This window comes from Malaclemys terrapin, chromosome 16, assembly GCF_027887155.1.
Source record: "Malaclemys terrapin pileata isolate rMalTer1 chromosome 16, rMalTer1.hap1, whole genome shotgun sequence".
In the NCBI taxonomy this organism is placed as follows: domain Eukaryota; kingdom Metazoa; phylum Chordata; order Testudines; family Emydidae; genus Malaclemys; species Malaclemys terrapin.
Genome location: NC_071520.1, coordinates 15736279 through 15757887, shown reverse-complemented (window position 1 = coordinate 15757887; position 21609 = coordinate 15736279). Strand labels below are relative to the sequence as shown.

Below are 21609 nucleotides of genomic sequence, written 5' to 3'. Positions count from 1 at the left end.
CTGAAAGAACATCACCTCTGTGATGGAGAGTCATGTTCCATATTAGCAGGAAACCAGATGCTCAAGCTGTTTGTGCGAGGGGCTATTTATTGGTTCAAACAAAGAGAAGTGCAGGCATTAATCACTGAAATAAATACTCAACTACTGTGTACAATTATTCCTTTGGGTAATTCTAGGCTCTCAGAACATGAGATAATTCCTAGGCACTCCATATTGCCTGTGCATTCTCCTCCACTATCAGTCCAACTGAGCTTGTTTGCCAGCTTGTTACAATGTCCCATGACCTTTTACAGCCCCACTACCTATAAGTTTGGAGTCTAGGTTTAATGCAAGTGGAATCCCAAACCAAAGAAGAGCAGATTCCCCCCCTCTTAAGGTAAATCCAAGGCCCACCAGTGCTGGGCCTGGCCTTCTTGCAGAGGAAAGATGGGTAGGTCCGGGTCTGGAGAAACTCTACAGACCCATTAATAAAGTTTGGTAGCTACCTTAAGACAGTTATACCAGGAGAAACAAATTTAAAATAGCACCAGAAGCCACCATTGTGTGCTGTTAAACGCTATTAAATGGAAGTAGCAGCTCCCTAAAACCAAACAAAAAATGACAGTCAGGACACACTCTCCCACAGCTGTAATAGCCTGGAGAGACTGTCAAACCAACATAGTCTGCTCTGGTGACAACCAACAAAACAATGGGAAGGCAACTTTTAAAACAGAATTTGCACAGTAATTATTATTTCCACTACTAACTGCATACAGAATATCTTTGTGCTTTTGCTTTTGGTACCATACCACTTATTGTCACAAAGAGAAAACCAGTGATTAAGTTTATCACACTTGAATCATGCAGACCTTTGGAACACTAGAACACTACATTATGCTTGAAGGAATGTGCAGTGAAACATGTCAGCAATTTAACTGTAAATAGTCTAATACAGTTCTCCTAAAATACCACCTTCCCCAAGCTACTATTTTCAATGACAGAAAAAAAACCCTCTCTTTTACAGCTGAACTTTAATTTAAGTTATGACCTGACTATTCCCCCACATTTGACCACAGTTCCCCTTTCCCCATATGGAGCATCTTGTGACCTCATGTTTAGCTTCATAATGTTTTCCATAACAACCTACATATAGCCAAGTTTCTTGAAGTAAAAACAGAAAGCTATACCACTTATACTAGCAGAATTTAGCAAAACTCATCCGAATATTTAAGCTTAAAAAGTGGCCTACAAAGGATTTAAAAAAAATTGGCTTATGAGTTTTTCTTTATTTAAAGAAGGCCTGAAAGGCTTTTATGTTTTAATAAAAAGGCTGAAGTTTTTGCTTAAAAAACCCTAGAAACATTAGGAGTGTCAAGTTTGGTCTTCCTTTGTTTTGCTGGTGAACACCCAAGAGGTCTCAGAGATGTTTGCTAGTTTTAATACTTTCAACTGAAGAGGCAAATAAGTTAGAGCTTTAACCAACACTTCCTTTACCAAACGTGTCAGTCACTGAAGTGAAACAAGAGTCAGAAAAAAAAAGTTTTAAAAACAGTGACTAAAAATCCTTCACCTGATTGTTCAACTCATTTTTGTGATGCGTCTATTTCACTAGTTCTCAAGTCAGTATTCCAGCCTAGACAGAGTGACTTTCTAATTTTTTTTTTTTTTTAAAAAGGTAGGAAAAAAAGTCTTTCAGGCCTTAAGACATCACAACGAACCAAAAAAGGCATATGCCAAATCTTTAAGTGATCATAAATTCAAGTTTTAACATATTTTGGATGCTTTTATATTCCCTTTTTACCGCAGAAGTATAGTTTTCAAAGGTTCTATAACAAGCACTGTGGCTAGATAGGAAATGCTCTGACCTTTCTCCTCTCAGACTTGTATTCAAGTCTAGCATTAGCTCTAATAAAATTAATGATAACTGCAGTTCATATTCCCTACCAAGTAAATAAGATACAATTAGATGTCTATGCTAAAGGAATCCCCTGCCATCTGAGACAGAGACTAAGCTACCTACCATCAAAAGAAAGGGCAACCTACCAGATGTACAGTGGAAATAACTGTCAGTAATACTTGGAACTAGTAATATTTATTTCCATTTTAGAGATGAGGAACAGAGGGCAGGTGAGTTGCTCAAACCCACACATCAAGTTCTATGAGCAGAGCTAGAATCAAAATTCTATGTTCCCATCTCTATGATCTGTCCACTAGATCAAACTGCCTCTATCTGGGACAAGTTTTCAGTGCAGTAGCTTTAAGCTGTTTAAGTTTCTATTGCTATTCACTTTCACCTGCACAATAATTTTACAACAGTGCCAGTTAAAGCAGCTGTGATTGCACGGTCTGCAGTGGCGTCACATCTACTAAAAGTTGCCCTTTGACAGCCCAGCCTACAGTTGACATCTGCCAGGACTAGCTTCACCAAGTGTGGTGGTCAAAGGATCTACCATTTATACAAACAAGATAAACAATTTACTTTGTGTGTCTGAGACAGCCTGGACCATGCTAGTGTTGTGATTTCTCAAGAGTGATCAAAACAGACTAATAGTGTAGGAGAGACATTTTTAAAAATGTATTTGTATACATACAAACACACACAATAGTGATCTTGGGGCCAATTGTATCTTTTTGCATGGTGGGGCATGTTAAGAGTTTGAATGTTAACCACGTGAAGAATTTCAAACATAGAAAGTTCCCAAATGTCACTCAGCATGCAAGCTGCTGTGTCTCTTCACATTATTGATGGATCACAAAGCATTCTTTGCTTCCCAAAGCCTCCATTTCAGAGCTTTGCAACACCTTGAGGAACGTTATGCTGTTTTTAACTATGATCTTCAGCTACATAGTGTTTGATGTAGCAGGAATCTGAAAAGCTATTTTGTAAAAGCTTTAGCCACCATCTTTACCAAAATGAGTCCCAAACCATCAAATAACAAACTCCCCCTTTAACAGAAGTGGGAATCCATCAAAATATCTTTAATAGACAAACAGTGGAAAACAATTCACCCCTATTCAGGGGTTATAAGTGTTACAGCGAAGGCTATTCTAGCACTTAGAGAAAGGAAAACTACTTACCAACAGTCTAGCTAGAGTTCTCTGAATGCGAAATCTCTGCAGATCCCCACTGTAGGAATTGAGTGCCATCTCTCAAGTCTTGGAATCATTCAATACACTTGTGGGTCCTAACTGCAGATCATAGTATTCTGAGGCAATAATAGCCTGTGGCCCCAAACGTCCTCAGTTTCTCTTTGTCTGTTTGATGTCTAGGGTGAAATTCTAGTCCCACTGAAGACAGAGAGTCTTTCCATCTACTTTAGTGAGGACAGGTTTTCACCCTTAATCTTAAAATGCTGAAAGAGCATGGAGGTCAGTAGATAGGTCAGTGTGGCTCTGCAGAGAACCTTCACAAAACTCATTGCGGAGAACTCAGAACTAGTTATGCAAAGTAACCTTTTCTTTTCCATATAATTATCTCTACTGACCTCTGCTGTAGAAGATTGGTAAGCTCTCAAAATCCTTTGAAGAAGAGCTGGTGAGTTTAACTGAATAGAAACAGGACTACCCTTCCAAAATATGCCCCCAATCTGGCTCCAACATTAAGAGAAATGTAAAAGAGCCTCCTGCCAAATCCTTTTGGGGAAGGGAGTTCTGCCCCAACCCGAAGTCCCCTCCAGAAAGGTGGCTGAGAGCTCTTCAGAATTTTTTCATCTGAAAGAGCTTGAGTGAGAAGAACATAAGCAAAAGTTTCTTACACGTGGTCTTCATGGTCTTTTCCTTCTGAAGATGCTAAGGCTTTCCAGATGACTAGTTAAATATCCTCCCCTCTTTAGTCCAAGGTGACACAAAGGCCATGTTCACAAATCCTAATTAGTAGATTTGTCCTTTGTCATGACAGTACTGAAGTTCTTGCTCTGGATGGATGCCAGTGGGAAAGCTCACCCTGTTCTGGAATGATCTAAAAGTCCTACCTTTGGTAGGTAAGGTGGCAGCTGTAAAAATGCCCCAATAAATATGTTAATTTTTATTAGCACAGCTTTAGCTATGAAGATATGCATGTAATGTCAGTCACTATGATTGTTAGGTGCTACTGGCACCTTATTTGGGGTGGGGGGAGAACACTCTTCCCCAAAAGGAAATACAACCTTCTTGTGACCACGAACTAATTCTGCACATCTTGGCATGTGAAGCTACAAGGACTGTTTGCAAAGCTACAATGACTGCATGTAAATTGACTTGTCATACCAGTACCTCACACGGAAGGGGGAAAAGCAAGGGGGATAAGATGGGTCTTGAAAATGCAGGGAAGTGGTTAGGAAGTGAGCAGCCATAACCATTTACATAGTTGTCCATTACACACAGGCGACAAAGATTTTAAATACCTAGAAGGGGAGCATTTGAAGTAGAAGGCCTTTTCAGAATCTGATCCAGAGACTAGTTCCTCAGAGGCTAAAGTTCCCAAGAGCAGTGGGGGAATCCCCCAGTGAATAGGAGTGCTGAATACAAGAACTGCTCCGAATTCAAGAAATGTTAGAAGATTCCATAATATTCCTACAAAACATCACCTTCATCTGTTGAGTTGGCTTCTCTATCAGAACAGAGATGGATTTTGGATCCAAGTGTCCTACCTGAACTTATTGAGTCAATACGTATGCCAATACTGACCTGTGGATCTGAATTACTTAGAATTCAGGGAGGCTCTTTGCATCAAACTTTCCCATTGAGGGGTTTGTCTGCGCATTAGGGTGTGTCAGGATGAGTCTATAATCCTTTTCATATAATGAAGAGATTCTGTATGTATGGATCAGGATAATGAATGCTCCATCAAATGGCCTAAAGACTTCAAAATACTATTTTTAATAAAGAGGACAACCATAGAGAAAATTTGAGGTTTAATGGAAATAACCAAATTCAAATACTTTGATTTCAGTTCAGAATCCGACTGTACTGAAGACCCTGATCCTACTAATATCAAAAAGTAATCAATGAAGCTTCCTCAGAGGATAACTGAGCTTGTTAGCTCACTTACTGCATGCCTGATGAGTAAAACTTGTGCAAGCTGAACAGTCCTGAAGGAAATCCCTTCTAGGTATTTCAACCATCTGAAGTGCTGATTAGAGACATCAGATTTACAGAAAAGATACAGCACCTCTGAATCTTAAACACTTCTTTGGGTCTTCCATCTAATTATCTTGCTAATACAGAAAAGAGCAATACATTAAGATTTGATTTAATTAATTTACTGCCTATTTCACCAGCCTACACTTCTAATTCTTCCCATTGCCTGACTGCAAATGGGACTTTACTTCTCGCTCCCTGGCTCCACGGAACAGCACAGGGAGAATGCACGGTAATTCTGCTAAATACTACTTACGGAGATTGTCTTGTTTCAGGCTCTCTGCTGACAGGCACCACTGCATATTTATACTCATGTTTTCTAAGTTATTTGCACAAACTAAAAAACAAGAAACTGTTCAAGTGAAAGCTGGGATCCAGGAGCAGCTTCCATGCAGATTCTTTTGCTATGTAATCACAAAATACACTGTGCCATTACAGCAGGTCAGGTCTGCACTACAGAGTTATGTCGACGAAAAGCAGCTAAGTTCACACTGCCCTCACCAATTTCAAACCATAACCCTGACTCAACTCCCTTTTACACAGGCAAAACATTGATATTTTTTAATGTTAATAAAGTTAAACAGTATGATTAACAAAGAAAGATTAAAAAATAAAGCAGTAGGCATTAGGTTAACCAAAAAAGGCTAAAGATAAGAGATCCGAAGGCAAATGGAATAGGAATGTAATTACAACTCCTTTGCAACATGTCCATGATCACAAGCAGAATTACAAGCCTGGCTCTAATTCCACAAGGAAGCCAAAGAGTGGGATGCAAAAGTAACTTGCATCTGTTTTTCTTGTAACTAAAGTTAGTTTGAATAACTAGCACCCCAAAATGCTAGTTGTTGAATGTAACAACGAATTCCTCAGAGTTTCTTATACAAGTGTAAATCATGTATTAATATCAAGTATCAAAAGGACTAAAGAATCCTCATACATTGGAATTTATTTGCACTACAATGTATTCAGCATTTACTTGAAAGCCCCTGATGCCTTTTTAACGTTATTGCTGCAAACATTAAACAAAGGTCTGCCTACTGGTGGGGAATTTATCCTATCAACTTTTGGATGACCACAAGTTCTTATTTCAACCAGGTATACAGTACTTATGTATGGGGAGAGGGGGAGAAGGGAGGGAGGACCCAAAAACCCCAAACATCAGTTTCCTGTATATTTTTAAAGAATATTTTGATTAATGTATGTTATAGTCACCAATTAAAAGGTTAAACTGATAAAGTCAATTTTTAAATAAAATTGTAATAAGCTAATATGTATTGGTGATTTGTAAAAAGGTTGCAATTAGTATTAAAAAGTGAAATTCCAGTCATTCTATATATGCACAATACTATGCTACACTGGTAATACAGGAACGCAATTTAATGATTTTCTTTGCATTTGTTTTTACAAGAGTCAGATGCCAGAAACAAACAGAACATTCAGTTAACTGATTTTGAAAAAAAATTATGTACCTTTACAACATCAAAAGAATCAAGACAAAATATAAACCTTTGCTACTTACAATTGTTCTATACAGATTAACCAAATCACAACTCTGTCACAATATAAATGTTTAATTGTTACAATATAATGAATAAGAACATACAGAAAATGATTTTTATAAAATTTTCCTTTGTTTTGTCTTTTAAACCTACCATTGTAACTAAGTTAGCTATGCAGGACTTTTGGGGTACATGACTAAGAAGGCACCAACAGTACAACGCAAATACAAAGCAGTTCGAGTATTTTTTTTTTTTTTTTTTTTAAAAAGAGTGTTCTACACACTGATACAACACAAGAAAAGGCAACAATATAAGTAAATCCCCTCGAACCTTTACAAATTTGTTCTGGATTTACAAAGATATTCCAACTTTTAAATGTCTTCCAATGCATCACATAGTTTTGATCCAGCACATGCTACAAGTATCATTGTAAGCTTCATTTTACTAAATGTACACTTAGTGTGATATATTTCAATCATCACCAACTAAACCATTTGAAAGACCAATGTGTTCAAAACTTACGCAAAAGGATTGTTCAGTGCCTTTTTTAAGCCACTGCATTTACAAAAATATTTCCCCTAAAATTTGGGATTGCTTGAAGACATTGCTGTACAAATATAAAAGTACTATGCAAGGGACCCAAATCATGTGCGTATCTGTATGTCTGCAGGGACATATATTTATACCATATCACTGGCTGTAAAATCAATCAATAAGTTTATCAATAATCAGGGGGCTACATAAACTGCACTAACATAAGCAAATATATTAATAAAAGTTTATATCTACGGTATAGTTATTCAGCAGATTGTGTGTGACATGGTATAAATATATTGTAGCACATTACAGTGGCAGCAATAACAGGTTTTCCTCTCATTTGTTCATTAAGGATAACCATGCTTAACTCATCTACGGTTTCATTTGGCCATGTAATCATACCCAATTCCTGAAAGCAAATAGTGCATTACACTGTTCACCCTGTATTGTGGATTGCACACTCCAAATTTTATATACGATCTAAAATATTGATATGAGGAATTTTGATGCCAAAGTCATGAAAGCAGAGCTCAAAAAGCTTATCACCAGAGCCACCAAAACAGAATTTCCTTGTATTACATGTTTATGTATTTGCATTTCTTTATCTATAAAGGTTGGAATGTTTTTGATAGTTCCGTTTACATTCCTTATACGAAAAATGTCTTTACTATTAATAGGCATATCATATGTGTCACATCAATAACAATATGCCTTTCGGTTCTCTGCTAGTCTATGGGAATTTCCAGAAATATAATCTACAAATACACAGAATAGGCAAGGAAAATCAAGCATGAAGTGATGAAATAATTCACAAAACAGTGTTGTTATTATAGGCACCTTCTTTTAAAATATTCTCCAACCTGACAAAATCATGCTTTTGCAGTTGAGACAATGAGTTCAACTCAACATCATCCAATGACACTTTGATGAAAGCAGTTAGTGGTTTCATGCCAATCTGATTCAGCAATAATAGCTAAGGAAGAAAGCGCCAAAGCACCAGATGTTAGTAAATCAAACCCATGGCTTCTCTTTTTTAGAGATGCAACTTGACAGTAAATTCGTAATACTAAAAAATCTAATATTTAAAAGAAAAAGGTTAAAAGATGAATGGGAAAAGGGGTGCATGAAATAAGCTGCCAAAGCTCTTCCTTAATAAATTAAAGTTGAGTTGTTACAAACTAAATGTTTCAATAACAGTCTTCTTTCCATATTTTTCCAAATCAACTCCTGTAGTGACCATGATCATGCAAGCGTCCAGGCACCTAGATATAGTTTAGGTTTTAGAAACCGAGCAAGGAAAGTATTTTGGTAAAGATATAATGCGTAGAAACGTCAAAAGAGATTTTTACACTAGTATCAACAGTCAAGTGCAGTATTGTAGAAAAGTTGTTAGCATAGGCTCTATACCAGCAATTAAATGATCAACTTTGCAGTGTTCTGATAATGCTCTTAATATATATTGTATGCAACAAAGATATTCATGGACCACAGGATTTTTCTAGCAGAAAATGCCCTTTGAAGAGGAATCCTTGTTTATTAAAAATTAGTTTTGGCAGACTAACACCTACAACAAATGAAAATTCAGAATTTTATATCTGGTAAGCACCCTTATAAACTGAGAATCTAAGTTAATGGCTTTCTAAATTATCTTGAAAAGCAGACAGAGAAGTGCTATGAGGAAGCCTGGGATAACATACCAGCAAGCATCCTTATATACACACTACAGTAACAAACGGAACCTGATTTCCATTCAAACACATTATCCAAAAGGAAACCAAAAACTAATTCTTAATATTAATGTGAAGATATAAGATTTAAATTTATTTCCATGAATTACAAGTGCATTTTGTTCATATTAGCAGGCAGTCTTTATACAATCCGTTCTTCACTGCTGCCAAAATAAAATGAGAAAAGACAGCAGAGAAATGAAAAGCTAAAAATAAAACTAGTTTTCCTAAGTTATTTGTTGAATAGCATTTCAGCTGAACACAATTCAGAGGTAACAATAGATTTTTTTTCAATCATAGGCATGTGGCACTTAGACAATCATCTTTGCACAGAAAGCTTTAACAGTCATGCGAGGGCACAGTAATTATTTTAAACAAGGCAAGTTTCTCACCACAGAGAGCAGTGGGGAAAGAAAAGGAGGCACTGCACTGGAACAGAACATCTAGGAAACTCCACATTATACAATTTCAGTAACAAATACTTGAAAATATCATTAAAAGGTATACAGTTTTAAACATGATTTAGTGCTAGCTTTGTTTGGCTGTCCTAACTCAGCATTATCAGAAAAGTTTGATAGTACTTGACAAGAGAACAGTACTTCACGTCACGAGCTCACGGAGGCTTGATTACAAATCATTATAACGTAGGTTGCAAGAAATTAACTTGAGATGCTGACGTGCAGTAGTAGCAAAAGTAAATTCAAACTTTCTCATTTAAAGATGCAGTGTTTCTCTCAGGAAGAACCCTGAATGTTATTCATTAAATTCAAATGTTATATAAACTAATCACCCTCATATGAAGTGTTTCATTGGTATATATAGTAAGTAGACTGAGTTTAGTAACAGCACATTTTGGTTTCTCTGCTTACTAATGCATATGGATGCCTTCTACTAAGGAAAACATTCATAATTAGGTAAATATGCCATTGTGTTCTTTATTAATCTTTCAACACACAGTGAATAAATATATTAGTGAGCTGCCACTTTCATTCTTTTTGCATAAATCTCGTAAACACTACATATAGCATGAACTTTGGAAGTACTATACCTCCAGAATGGTACAAGTATCCACTATCTTTTTAGAAAAGGCAGAGGAAATGTAGGATTTTTTTCACTACATAGGAAAAAATGTTCTAGATGGGTAGATGAATTCTGTTAACTAAGTTGGATTCCTAGATATTCACTAATATGCTTTGTAGAATTTTTTATGTACAGAATAAGAAACCTAAACAAGTGCATAAGCAAGATTAATGCAAATGTGGCCTATGCTGTAATCTGTAATGGCGTATATACGAATGAGTTCCCATTGTGAGTAAACGGTTACTGTATAAAGGCGAAGTGCAAAAAAATTGGGATGTCACTGACTTAAAGTGCCCTGAATAGTAGCTTTCCCTAAAAAATGCCAGTGACTTCAGTAAAATCAGAAAAACACAGGTCATGGTGCAAACTTCTATGGGTTAATGAGTTATCTGCTTGGTTAATGATACAGGAGTGAAAGGAACTACTGCATCTTTCAAACCAGAAAGCAAGCAGTTAAAGTATGGTCAGCAGTGGGTGCACTTATAGTACAGTACTGCAACAGGTCAACAATGGGCATTACGGATAGGACTGTCAATAACAATTCTTCAGACTTAAAGAATTAATTGAAAGCATAAAAAGCCAAAACTACCAGTAACTGCCCTCCTGAATGGCTCAAAGGAGTTAGTGGATAAGCTGAGATAGGCCATAAGATATGACCAAGGATACAAGAACTGGGAAGAGGAACAGCAACGTTTGAGCATGCCCAGTCCTTTAAGTCCTTGTCCTACAAAAAAACAAAACATGTTTTAATGAAGGAGATCTGAACAGGAAATTGTAATTTAAAGATAAGAAAAATTATCAGTGTTTTTGTATCTCACATACATGCATTCGGACTGATAAGTTGCAGCTAATTACAAAAGTCAAAGGCAGCAGTACCAATATAGTCGTAAGATTTTCAAATCCCACCCATTTTTGGCCGTGTTCTATAGAAAATTTTCAGAACTCCTAATATTAATTGATTACCCACAGGAAACATACTAAACTACCAGGAGGATGTTCTAGATTGCTGTAACTGACATGCAAAAATATTTACGAATAATGAAAGATTAAGAGAATCATATTTCCGTACCCTCAGATCCACCAATCCAAACTGATGGAATCTTACTATCAGTACTAAAAACAGAACAGGGAGGAAGTTCAAACAGGAACCAACATTCTTAAAATGTATCACCTAACTGAAGGCAAAGCTATCCAGCTTGCAGTACTCAGTTAAAAGGCAAATATGGGGAAACTATAGTTCTGAGGAGTTCTTTCAACAAGCCATTGCCTTGGTGGCATGTCCTAACATTTGCAGGACAGTCACCTGAGTAAATCTTCCTCAAGGAAGTCTAGTATGTATAGTAGAGAAAACAGTTGACAATGACTACTACCCAGGAAGAAGCTTTTTTCAGGTAACTAACTATGTACATTCTTTTGTGGACTGAAGAATATCAGCTACTTTTATATAGGCTGTCAATGCCAGAGACCAGGCTCAAGACAGTAGATTTTGAATCTCTGAAAGTACTGTAGGCTTGACAGAAATTTAGATTCATCAAGACCACATACATTACAGCAATGGGACTGGATTTGTCTTTCTGAATCATCCTTACTACTTGGCAACAGATGCACAGAAACAACTGTAAGGGAAAGATGCCTCTCTCATTGCCACAGATACTTGCTGCAAAATATGTAGTTTAGTGCTAAGGTTGGATGTAAAAACTCTAAAAATGGGAGAAATCCATCTGGTTGACAGAGCAGAGAAGACAGGAAAGAGACATCCAAGGGAATGGCGTATCATCGTAAAGTTTAAACCAACTGCTAGGGGGTGAGCTTCACTAGAAACTTGTGTTAAAAGAATGGTGAAGAGTTGGACCTGCTGACAATGCTGATCATGACTGACTGGTCTGAGTGATCAGTCAGCACTATATAAGCTTATTGTGATTATATTACTAAACTAGCTGATGTTCATTATCATGTCAGCCAACTCCATTCTTCACAACGCTATTCAAACAGTAACATTTTTTAGTGAAGACAAGCCTTAGGTGATTCTCCTTCTCTACTAAGTGACAAGTCCTCAGCACCAATAGGTGCTTCTGGTCCACGGAAGTATCAAGTTGCATTCCTCCCAACAGTGGGTATTCTTGGTGACCAAACCCCCACTGTTCCTCCTTCCCCCAACTTGCTGATAGAAATCAATTCCTATCATAGGAATTACACAAGGGCTGTTTTTGCTACTTGCTATTTCCTGGAAGCAAAGACAACCCTCATTATCTGAAGTTTCAGGACACTGGTTGAACAAGAGACCACATTCCTCCGAGTTACTTTTCATAGCATCAATGGTTCAGTGTTTAGATTACCCAATTTACCACTAAAGCACTCTCCTCTGCACAACACTCTGAAAGAGGCTCTATTTCAGTACGCTTCTCAGTGACAGCCTAATTAGTTGGCCTGACTCTTCTGCCCATATAAACAGAATGGCCCAGCAGTATTAGGCTGCAGTAAAGCTCAATAATATTTTTCTTAAATTTTTCCTATGAAAATGTTTTAATTAAACTTTTTCCATAGAAGCAGGGACCTGTATTGTGACTACCTCTCAGGAAGAACTAACGTTGTGGAATGTGGAAGGGAGACTGGCATCATTAAGGTCTTGGAGCCACAAGTCTTTAGTTTTATTGGTGGTGAAGCCTGACTTTTCATAAGAGCTGCAACCCATTGAGGATAAGTTAATCTGAAGACACATAAATCTAGGTTTAAATAAGGCTATTTTAACCATTTTAAAGGTATAAATGCTAGCTATGTTAATATAGTAAACAAAAACTAGAAGCCATTAAAAGAACAAATTTCAAAATAAATTCTGTTGTACAAATGTACACAAATAATTGCCTATTCAAGCTAGTGACCGTGGTGGAAGTTAGGTTGGTTTGGAGTATAACAGTCGGCATTTCCACAAGTTTCGTCACTAAATACACACACACACACACACACACACACACACACACACACTGTTCATGAAAATGATCTGGATCAACCATGCTGGAAACTGAAATCCTATTTTCAGTGCAGGTAAAGCACTGGTTGTGGCAGAGAGGCCAACAGTCCACACGCTTCCCTGACACATTGCCTGAATCCTGACCAGCAGGAACTCCCTCTATGGATAAGGATAATGCTCAGGCTCAATAAATCCTTGGCCTTTCTTTTGAGGCTACCAACAAGGATGCCAGTTGTGGTGGACAGCTGTTGAACAGGATTCAGATCAATACACTCAATTTTACATAGGAGCACAGAACAGACAGTTTGAGCTGTATTCATGTTTGATCCAGAGGTAAAAGTTTGTTTCATTTCCACTTCCATGAAACAATCCAAATCTTCATTCAATGGCCTATTTAAAAGTACTTTAAATTATCAGCATCACAGAAAAGTTTTAGTCAAGGATTCTCTGAGTAAATCTGAATAATTCTGCAGGAAGTTGAGACTTGTAAATTTCACGGTATCAAAAGAAAGTTTTACATTAATATACTTTAAACCTATTTAAAAAAAAAAAAAGGAGGATCATTACAAAATAAGTCCAGGCGAGGAAAGATGTAGATAAAGGAGAGTGGGCAAGACTTTATAAGCAAGTTATACATGAGGTGGATTGTTCCTGCAAATTTCAGTTGTGTTTGTTTTTGCGGGGGTTAATGTGTTATTAAAAATTGCCAATGGAGAGAGTGAATAGCAATCAGCACAAAAGTACTTTGGACTTTAATCTTAATGATTTATACCGTCTTAATTTAATCAAAATGAAAATATAAAATCTTTTAGATGCCTTTGTGAATTACATACTCAAATATTTTGGAGGTATTTTCAAACAAACTGGGATGACTATCAATAAAACATTCTTCTTGTGTTTAGGTCAATATTTCGCCTCTATGTTATTTCATGTTTTCATTGTTGTAATATGTTTATTTTAAAATAGAAACAACCTAGAACAAGATTTTGAAATATTTTAAGTTTACACTGATATGTTTTAAGAGATCTTTTGAATAACATTTGAATATCAGTGTTGCCACAGCTTTTGTTAAAGCAAGCACCAATTTCACTCTTCTAATGTAATCTACAAATTAAATAAAAAGCATGTCAGAAATTGCTTGAATTCCCAGTAGGCATTTTAACATTGCAGAGAAAATTAAACCCATTTCTTTAACACAGTATGGCTGAGGTCAAATCAGTACTCTAAAAGCAATGACTAGATGTTAAGGGGTTGCTTTACAATAGTAACGAAATGACAAGCTATGAGTTTTGCGTTAATAACTACATGGAGTTCTATCATTCCTCTTTATCTCTTTTACATGGTTCATTATGTACCTATGCACAATTTAAGATCGATATCCTGGCTGGAATCTAGCAGTTTCCTCAAAAATTAGTTCTTTCAGTTTTTCCTTCGGCAAGTCATCCAATTCCATGTCAAACTTGAAGGGTGCTTCAGCTACAGGCTTTAAAGCAAAAAAAGCAAAAAACAGACATTAGTATTTTTTTAAAAACAAAAAATTGTCAAGAAAATGTTAAGACAGCAAATAGTCTGAAGTTGGTAGCACAAGCGTCTCATGATTAATTTTTTATATCAGATTCTACCAAGATTTAAATAAATTTCTTAGTGAACAGCTATTCAAAACTTAAACCACATTGAAATATCTGAGTAAGTGAAAGCTTGTAGCTGAGTAGCTACCTGAAGACAAATTACAGAGAGACACTTAACCTTCCATTATAAACCTAATTTTGACTTCCACTCTCCCCTACATCACCAAAACTAAACTAATCTTTCTGAAATTTCACTGGCAAGATCTTATGCCAAGGTAGAGTTTTTTCTGGAAAGTCTCAGGCAAATCTCAGCTACCTTGTTTCCCACCCCCACGCCTTGGAGGCATGGTAGTTCATTATGGGAGAATAGTTCATAGTAGGGGTCTTAGGTCTTTTTTTTCCTATTGTCTACCCAATATGTTTTTCATATTACATCTAGAGAACATGACAACACAACTGAAAAAAATCTAAAATAAATGAAAGTGGGAAAGTCATAGCAGAAATGAGAGAGTTAATCCAACTTTTTCCAAGCATTAAATATAAATTCTAAATTAGGATTGAAGTTAAGTAGATCTTCCATAATGAAAAGTTAGTAATACATTTCTCTAAATACAAGCAAATTTGCTTTCATTATAGCAAGATTAAACCTGCAAATATACTACAAACACTATGAAATGTGCTCACTACCAAGGCACCATCCAATAAGACTTTCATAGTAAAATGAGTGAAAACAACAAAAATCTAACAGTCCTTTTGTTGCTTTTAAATTTTTTGTTTTGTTTTGATAGAAAGAAATACAGACACTACCTTGAAGGGGAAACTTTAAACTCAATTTGCAAGTACTCAACTAAACAATGAAATAGCAAGGAATTTAGTTAAGTGTCATTTACGGCTCTGTTTCTGTAACTATACTTTAACACAAGCCCAATATAATTTTAAGTTTAGGGTTTGATTCGTCAGACAGTGTTTTTCCATTGTTTAATAAAGTCATGCCTAAAGTGTGACCAGACTCACATAGTATTTAAAGATTTCTGACAAACTTTCAAATTTAGGTTCCCAGAATTAATCTACTAAATCCATACTAAAATCCCTAAACAAATACTCAATTTAAAGTACCCACATTGTAAAATTTTAGCTTAACTACATTACTCGCCATTTATCTGCAACCAAATATGATTGTTCTAAAGTCCCAAAGGGAACTGCAATTCAAATATTTCCTGGTATAAGCATTGTGATTTTTTTAGATACACAGTGTACACACACAATTATAACAATTTTTAATATAGAACTGATTTATATAATTTAACTACTGGCAATTTTTCAAGATCCAACTATACAAACTGTATCCTTAAAAGGGCTTCTCTGATTTCTTGTACAATCATCTACAATATTTATGTTAAAAGAAATCCTTTACCTCATCACTTGGATCATAATACTGCTCCAGGTATGGATGGGCCAAAGCTTGCTCCACTTCAATTCTCTTGTGAGGATTAAAGGTCAACATTTTATCCAACAAATCAAGTGCTAAGAGGAGAAATAATTTTTTAAACAAAAAGTCAACATATGCTGCAAGTTCTATTATATTAAAAATAATACAATCACTGGTATTTGAGGTCTAACACAAATATTGCCCTTTGTTTTAAATGCTAATTGTAGTGTGAAGATGTTTCAGTTTACCCATAATAGGAGCAGAAGACTAGCCAAATGTAGTTAACAGGAATGCCAAAATTTTTATTTTATTACCCATTCCATATCCTCAAGTTCCTATTCGCTGATCACTGATTTCCTGTTCATATTGAGAGGTCTCAGAATACATTAGGTTTGCAATATTCATAATACCACAGGCCAGTACTAGAATAAGGAATGCGTCTCTAGGGATTCAGGAAGTCAACTTTATTCAGCACTGAATTCTTGAAGTCTTACCCTCTCCGCCCACCAATGTCTTAGAAGCGTAGATCAACGGTTTTATGGACTTTACAAACCTAGCACATTCTGTCACACTCAAAGTGAGTGCAAAGTCAATGAACACAGAACAACCACTGTGGGGGACATGCAAAACAAAGGGATAAAAAACCCTGGGTTTTAACTATAAATTTCTTCTGTAAAAAAGTACATCTGAATTCTGTATGCGAGTGGGTCCTATCCCTGAAGGAATGTTAAGGCAATTAGAACTGAATTATATGGCAGGCAACATTAGAAATTCCTACCAACTGTATTTCAGACTAATTTAAATAGCCGGTGAAACTATAAAAACTGGTTAATAATCTAAATACTAGTCCTTTGGTAACACAGACCCAGCGTGCTTTCCACTTAACCAGTTCTCTTCTCAAAACTATGGTTCTGAGTCCTGATCTGAGGGTGAACCAGGAATTGACTAACATTGGTTCAATGAAAAATGTACATGTAATGACCAAATTTTTCTCATAATTGCTCTGGCAATTATGTATATGTGGGATGTAACTAGCAGGATTCCACAATAGGGAGGGAAAGAATCAAGTACTCTTTCTACAAAACTCATTTTAGGGCTTTTACCAAATGAGTCAGATAAGGCAAGCTTAATATTTGGTAAACATATGGATTGAAATATGTAGCAGTTTTGCTTATTTCCATAATTAGTGCATGTCAGCAATCTTATGAAGAATGCTTTGAGCTCTAGAGAAGGATAGTTCCTTGTTGATTGAATGTCTCTCATATACATACAGTTTGTAGTTCAACTGGTCACTTTGTCATTAGCTACTTTCTTTCCTTTACACTGAGTGAATTGGATAGACTGAAGTTCAATTGCCCATACTACACCGGGTTACCAAAATTTTGGAGGATGTGATTAACAGGACCAACGTATAGACACCTGACCTGTACTAGGACACTGGGCTAGAACATTTATAGAGTTCCTTTGTGCATAATTGTCTTTGTGAAATATACCTGATCCACTACTAAGAATATTTAACTCAGACACCCTTCTGGCAAAAGTTAGGGGAGCTAGAATCCACCTTTATAGTTAAAATAGGGGATTAGCGCGTACTTTGTAAACCCAGACTTAAATTCTAAAATGGACACAACCTCAACTAGCTATTGCGCTGTGTTCCATTTTAGGATCCTAGCCCTACACAGATGCCTGCAAAACGCTCTTTCCTGTACCATCTGATTATTGTATTCAGAGCTGTTAACCATAACCCACAGTAACTCGGTTTCCAGTCTGCTGACACTATCCCACAGAAATTTAAATCTGTGGTCTGGAGGGTTCGGAGATTCATTCTGCACTCTGTGAACTTATGTTGAATCGAAGCTACATCCACAAGGATGCAACTGATGATTTCCTACTTTGCCCTCCAAATTTTAGAATCATGTCAGTTATCTGCCTAAACAAAAATCCTTGACTTTCCAATATTACCTTTAAAGTAGCTGGACTGCTAAACTTATGTAGAATGAGTCTGGATGGCAAATTGGGCTCAGCAGTGGTAAATACAACTATCAAGTTGTTTACCATTAAACACTTTTTTGGAGCAGAACCTACTCTGCCTGGTCATTGTTGGATGAGTGTAACATCTCTTCATTTTAAGACTTCTTAAACTGGTGGAGACTTGGATAGCAGTTGCTATGCCAAGATCTGCCGAGCCTGTGTTCCCTCATTTAAAGTAAATATTTATTTGCTTTGCTGTTTTGGGATGATGCAAAATGAGTATAAATTGGGGTCCTCTAGAATGGATATTATCCTTTGTAAGGTCTCATTCAGGTCCTAGTCCCCTTGATTTGTGGATTACCTGCTCTACTAATCTGCTCTGTAGTTTAATCTGCCTTTTAGGACAAAGTATTTCTTCTGCTTCCTGGATTAGAAACTGACTTCTTCTTCTTGTCTGTTTACTTGTATACCTGAAGTTGTCAAGTATGCCTGAAATCATGATACAGCCTTGCTGCCAGTAGCTCCATCCTGTTTCTAATTCTACTGTTCTTGTGATGGCTTCACATCTCTTGAACTGTGTGCAAGGTTAGCACCCATTGTTACAGTTTCCTTCACTGAGATTTGGGAGTGGAAACTGCATAATCTGCTGCTCTGATGGCCAGTCTGAAGAGGAGTGTACTGGCAGTGAAGCAGCTATTCCTTTTTCCAGATGCTCTTAAGATGGATCCTAAAGGTCAAAATGAACCAATGTGTTTTTTTCAAGTGAAGAAACACCAACGGATGCTGAGGGAAAAACTTCCGGCATCGGTGCATGTGGCGAGCACACACACCTAATATGGAATGGACATGAGCAAGTACTCTAAGAAGAAAACTTCATTCTGTCAATGCATCTCTATCTTGAAACACAAAACAATATTTGAGGTATTTTTAAGATGCCTATCACTTTGGTAACTAAGCAGTTCTAGGTCAGACAAAATCTGCCAATCTTATCCAACTGTACAATGATTTTGTGATATACAAAAACATCCAACAGGAACAGAGATGAGATTACTTTTCATTTGTGACCTCCAGTAAGTTCAAAATTGAACTGGGGTCTCTGGGTTCAAATTCAATTCCAACACTTAAGACAACTAACAATTTTTAACATATTAACTCCTCGATGATGGAAAATTGGGATTTCCATTTTATATATTTAAGTCAAATTCATTGAAACCAATTTTGAGAAATATGGACTGCTACAGCCAATGAGTTTAAAAAGGGCATCATCATCATCATGTTCCTATTACGCCTCTGGCGTTTAGGGCAGTGACGAAGCTCCTCCACTCCTGTCTGTTTCTGGCAAATCTTTCAATGGTTCCCCAGCTGTGCCCCAGGTTTTTCAGCTCGGCTTCCACAGCTCTTCGCCATGTTGTTTTCAGGTGGCCTTGTTTTCGCTTGTCTTCAGGTGTCCATCTTATTGCTACTCAGGTGATGGAATCAGTTTCCATCTGAAGCACATGACCTATCCATCTCCAATGCCTCCTGGGAATGATGGTGCTCAGATCCTCTTGGCTGCACTGTGTCAATAGATCTTGATTTGATATTGTTCTGGGCCAAAAGATAGGGAGGATTTTTCTGAGGCAGGTTGTATGGAATGAAGACAGTTTGGACATGTCATACTTTCTCATTCCCCAGTATTCTACACTATAAAGTAGTGTTGAAAGTACGCAGGTCTGATAAATCTTGAGTTTGGTTTTGGTGTTGTATTTTGATGATTTCCAGACTGTATTTAAGCTCCTGAAGGTGTTCCTGGCTTTATTAATTTTGTTCCACCGTCCTGGCTGATGGTACTGCCCAAGTATGTGAATGTTTCTACATTGGTGAGAACATAATCCTCTATCCGTACTGGTGATGGTGAGGTTAAGGTCATGATATCTGTCTTATTGTGGTTGATTTTCAGTCCAATTTGCTGGCTGAATATGTTGTGTCAAGTTGTTCTTTCTTGTATATGGTGTTGGGTATGTGATAGGAGAGCGACATCATCTGCGAAGTCCAGGTCTTCAAGGAAGGAGAAGAGTGTCCATTTAATGCCTCTAGGCATGTCTTCTGTTATACGCCACATTACCCAGTTGATGGCAATGTTGAAGAGGACTGCAGACATGACACACCCCTGACCTACTCCTGTTTTGACTTCAAAACTGAGCTCACTGTGATCAACAATGCATGGAAAGTTGAAATAGAAGCTTTTGATTATGTTGATTACATGGAAAGGAATTCCATATGCCCGCAGAATGTGCCATAGGCTGGTCCTGTGAATGCTATCAAACGCCTTCTCAAAGTCTATGAAATTTATGTAGAGTTGCCGTTGCCATTCTAAGCTCTGTTCTATTATGTTTCGTAGAGTGAATATCTGGTCTGTGCATCCATGCCCTTTCCGAAAACCAGATTGCTCTTTTCTGAGAATGCTATCAACTGCCTCTGATATACACTGGACTATGATCTTACACAATACTTTGCTTGGCACAGATAAAAGTGTTATACCACACCAGTTGTTACAATCACTGAGAGTTCCTTTATTTGGTATCTTCACTATAACCTCATTGGTCCACTCATCTTGCACTTTTTCCCTTTCCCAGACTGATGTAAATAGAGGGGCCAGGATAGATGCTGCTAATCCAGGATTAAAAAGGAGGTAAAAGTTGATAAAAAAAAACTAAGTGTCATGCTTATCTATAATTTTAAAATGAGATTTTTTTAAAGCAGTTTAAGCAATCCGTATGCCAAATGCTCATTAACTTTACTAGGAACTGGTGTACAAATCCCTAAGCAGTTCTGAAAATCCCACCATTGGTTGCTTTTTGTGTTTTCCATCTTTAAAAATCAAGACAAGTGTAACAGAGCAAAAATATAAAATACCTTTGGGGTCTGCATTTGGAAACAGCCTGTTCCATGGTACCTTATTTTTGTGTGGCAGAGAAAGCAAGTAGTTTCTGGCCTTTACATTGATTATACAATTCAAGTCTTCTTGAGAAGGAGATCCAAGTATACCTAAAAAATACAAAATAATTTCATTCATATGGAAAGTACATTGAAACAGCCACATTACAAGCTTTTGATAAGACTCAAAGATTTCTACTTTTACTCTGTTATTACTGCTCAGATTACTTTTAAGAAAAAGTTATAGATGAAGTAATTTGATATAAATAGCTTTCACAAACAATTCTGACCAGGTTTCATCTTCACCCACAGACATATTTTTATATTAGACTTGTATCAGTCTGATGGAAAAATTGATTTTTGATCAGCTTATAGAAAAATAGGTACTATCAAATATGAAATGAACTACATTTGATTCTCAACAACTAAAAATTAATCTCAATTTTTATTTTGTAATATTCAATTTAATATCATCATCAATACAATAAAGAAGAGATCATCTCTTCATTCTCCAGAAAAGTTATTTGACTTAAAGAAATGGCTTGGACTGTTCACTTAGTAAAGCGATACTGTATGAACCCTTCTTTATTATTACTATTATTACTAATTTATATATGTGATAGCATCGAGGGGATTCAATCAGGCTAAAGGCCCATTACTCTAGATACACAATGTGATTATAACAAATAATGGAAGGGAAGGGAGAGAGGGAACAAGGATAACAATAAAAATATCCCACATTCACATAGGCCTATAACATGCAGAACTTTATGGTTCTAAACCAGTTAAAAGTGTTTTCCGATATAAGTAAGATTTA

At 36.6% G+C, this 21609-nt stretch overlaps 1 protein-coding gene across 1 annotated transcript in view; it reads right to left on the bottom strand.

Moving 5' to 3' along the window:
• Nucleotides 1-6459: 6459 nt before the first annotated feature.
• MAPK1 (mitogen-activated protein kinase 1) overlaps nucleotides 6460-21609 on the bottom strand; it is a 46484-nt gene continuing 31334 nt past the window's right edge. Inside the window, exons 6-9 of the mRNA XM_054006107.1 lie at nucleotides 20772-20903; nucleotides 15891-16000; nucleotides 14264-14391; nucleotides 6460-10664 (exon numbers count right to left, since the gene is read on the bottom strand). Of these exons, the coding sequence (XP_053862082.1) occupies nucleotides 14275-14391; nucleotides 15891-16000; nucleotides 20772-20903 (359 nt within the window). The 3' untranslated portion in view covers nucleotides 6460-10664; nucleotides 14264-14274. The remainder of the gene's footprint in view (nucleotides 10665-14263; nucleotides 14392-15890; nucleotides 16001-20771; nucleotides 20904-21609) is intronic.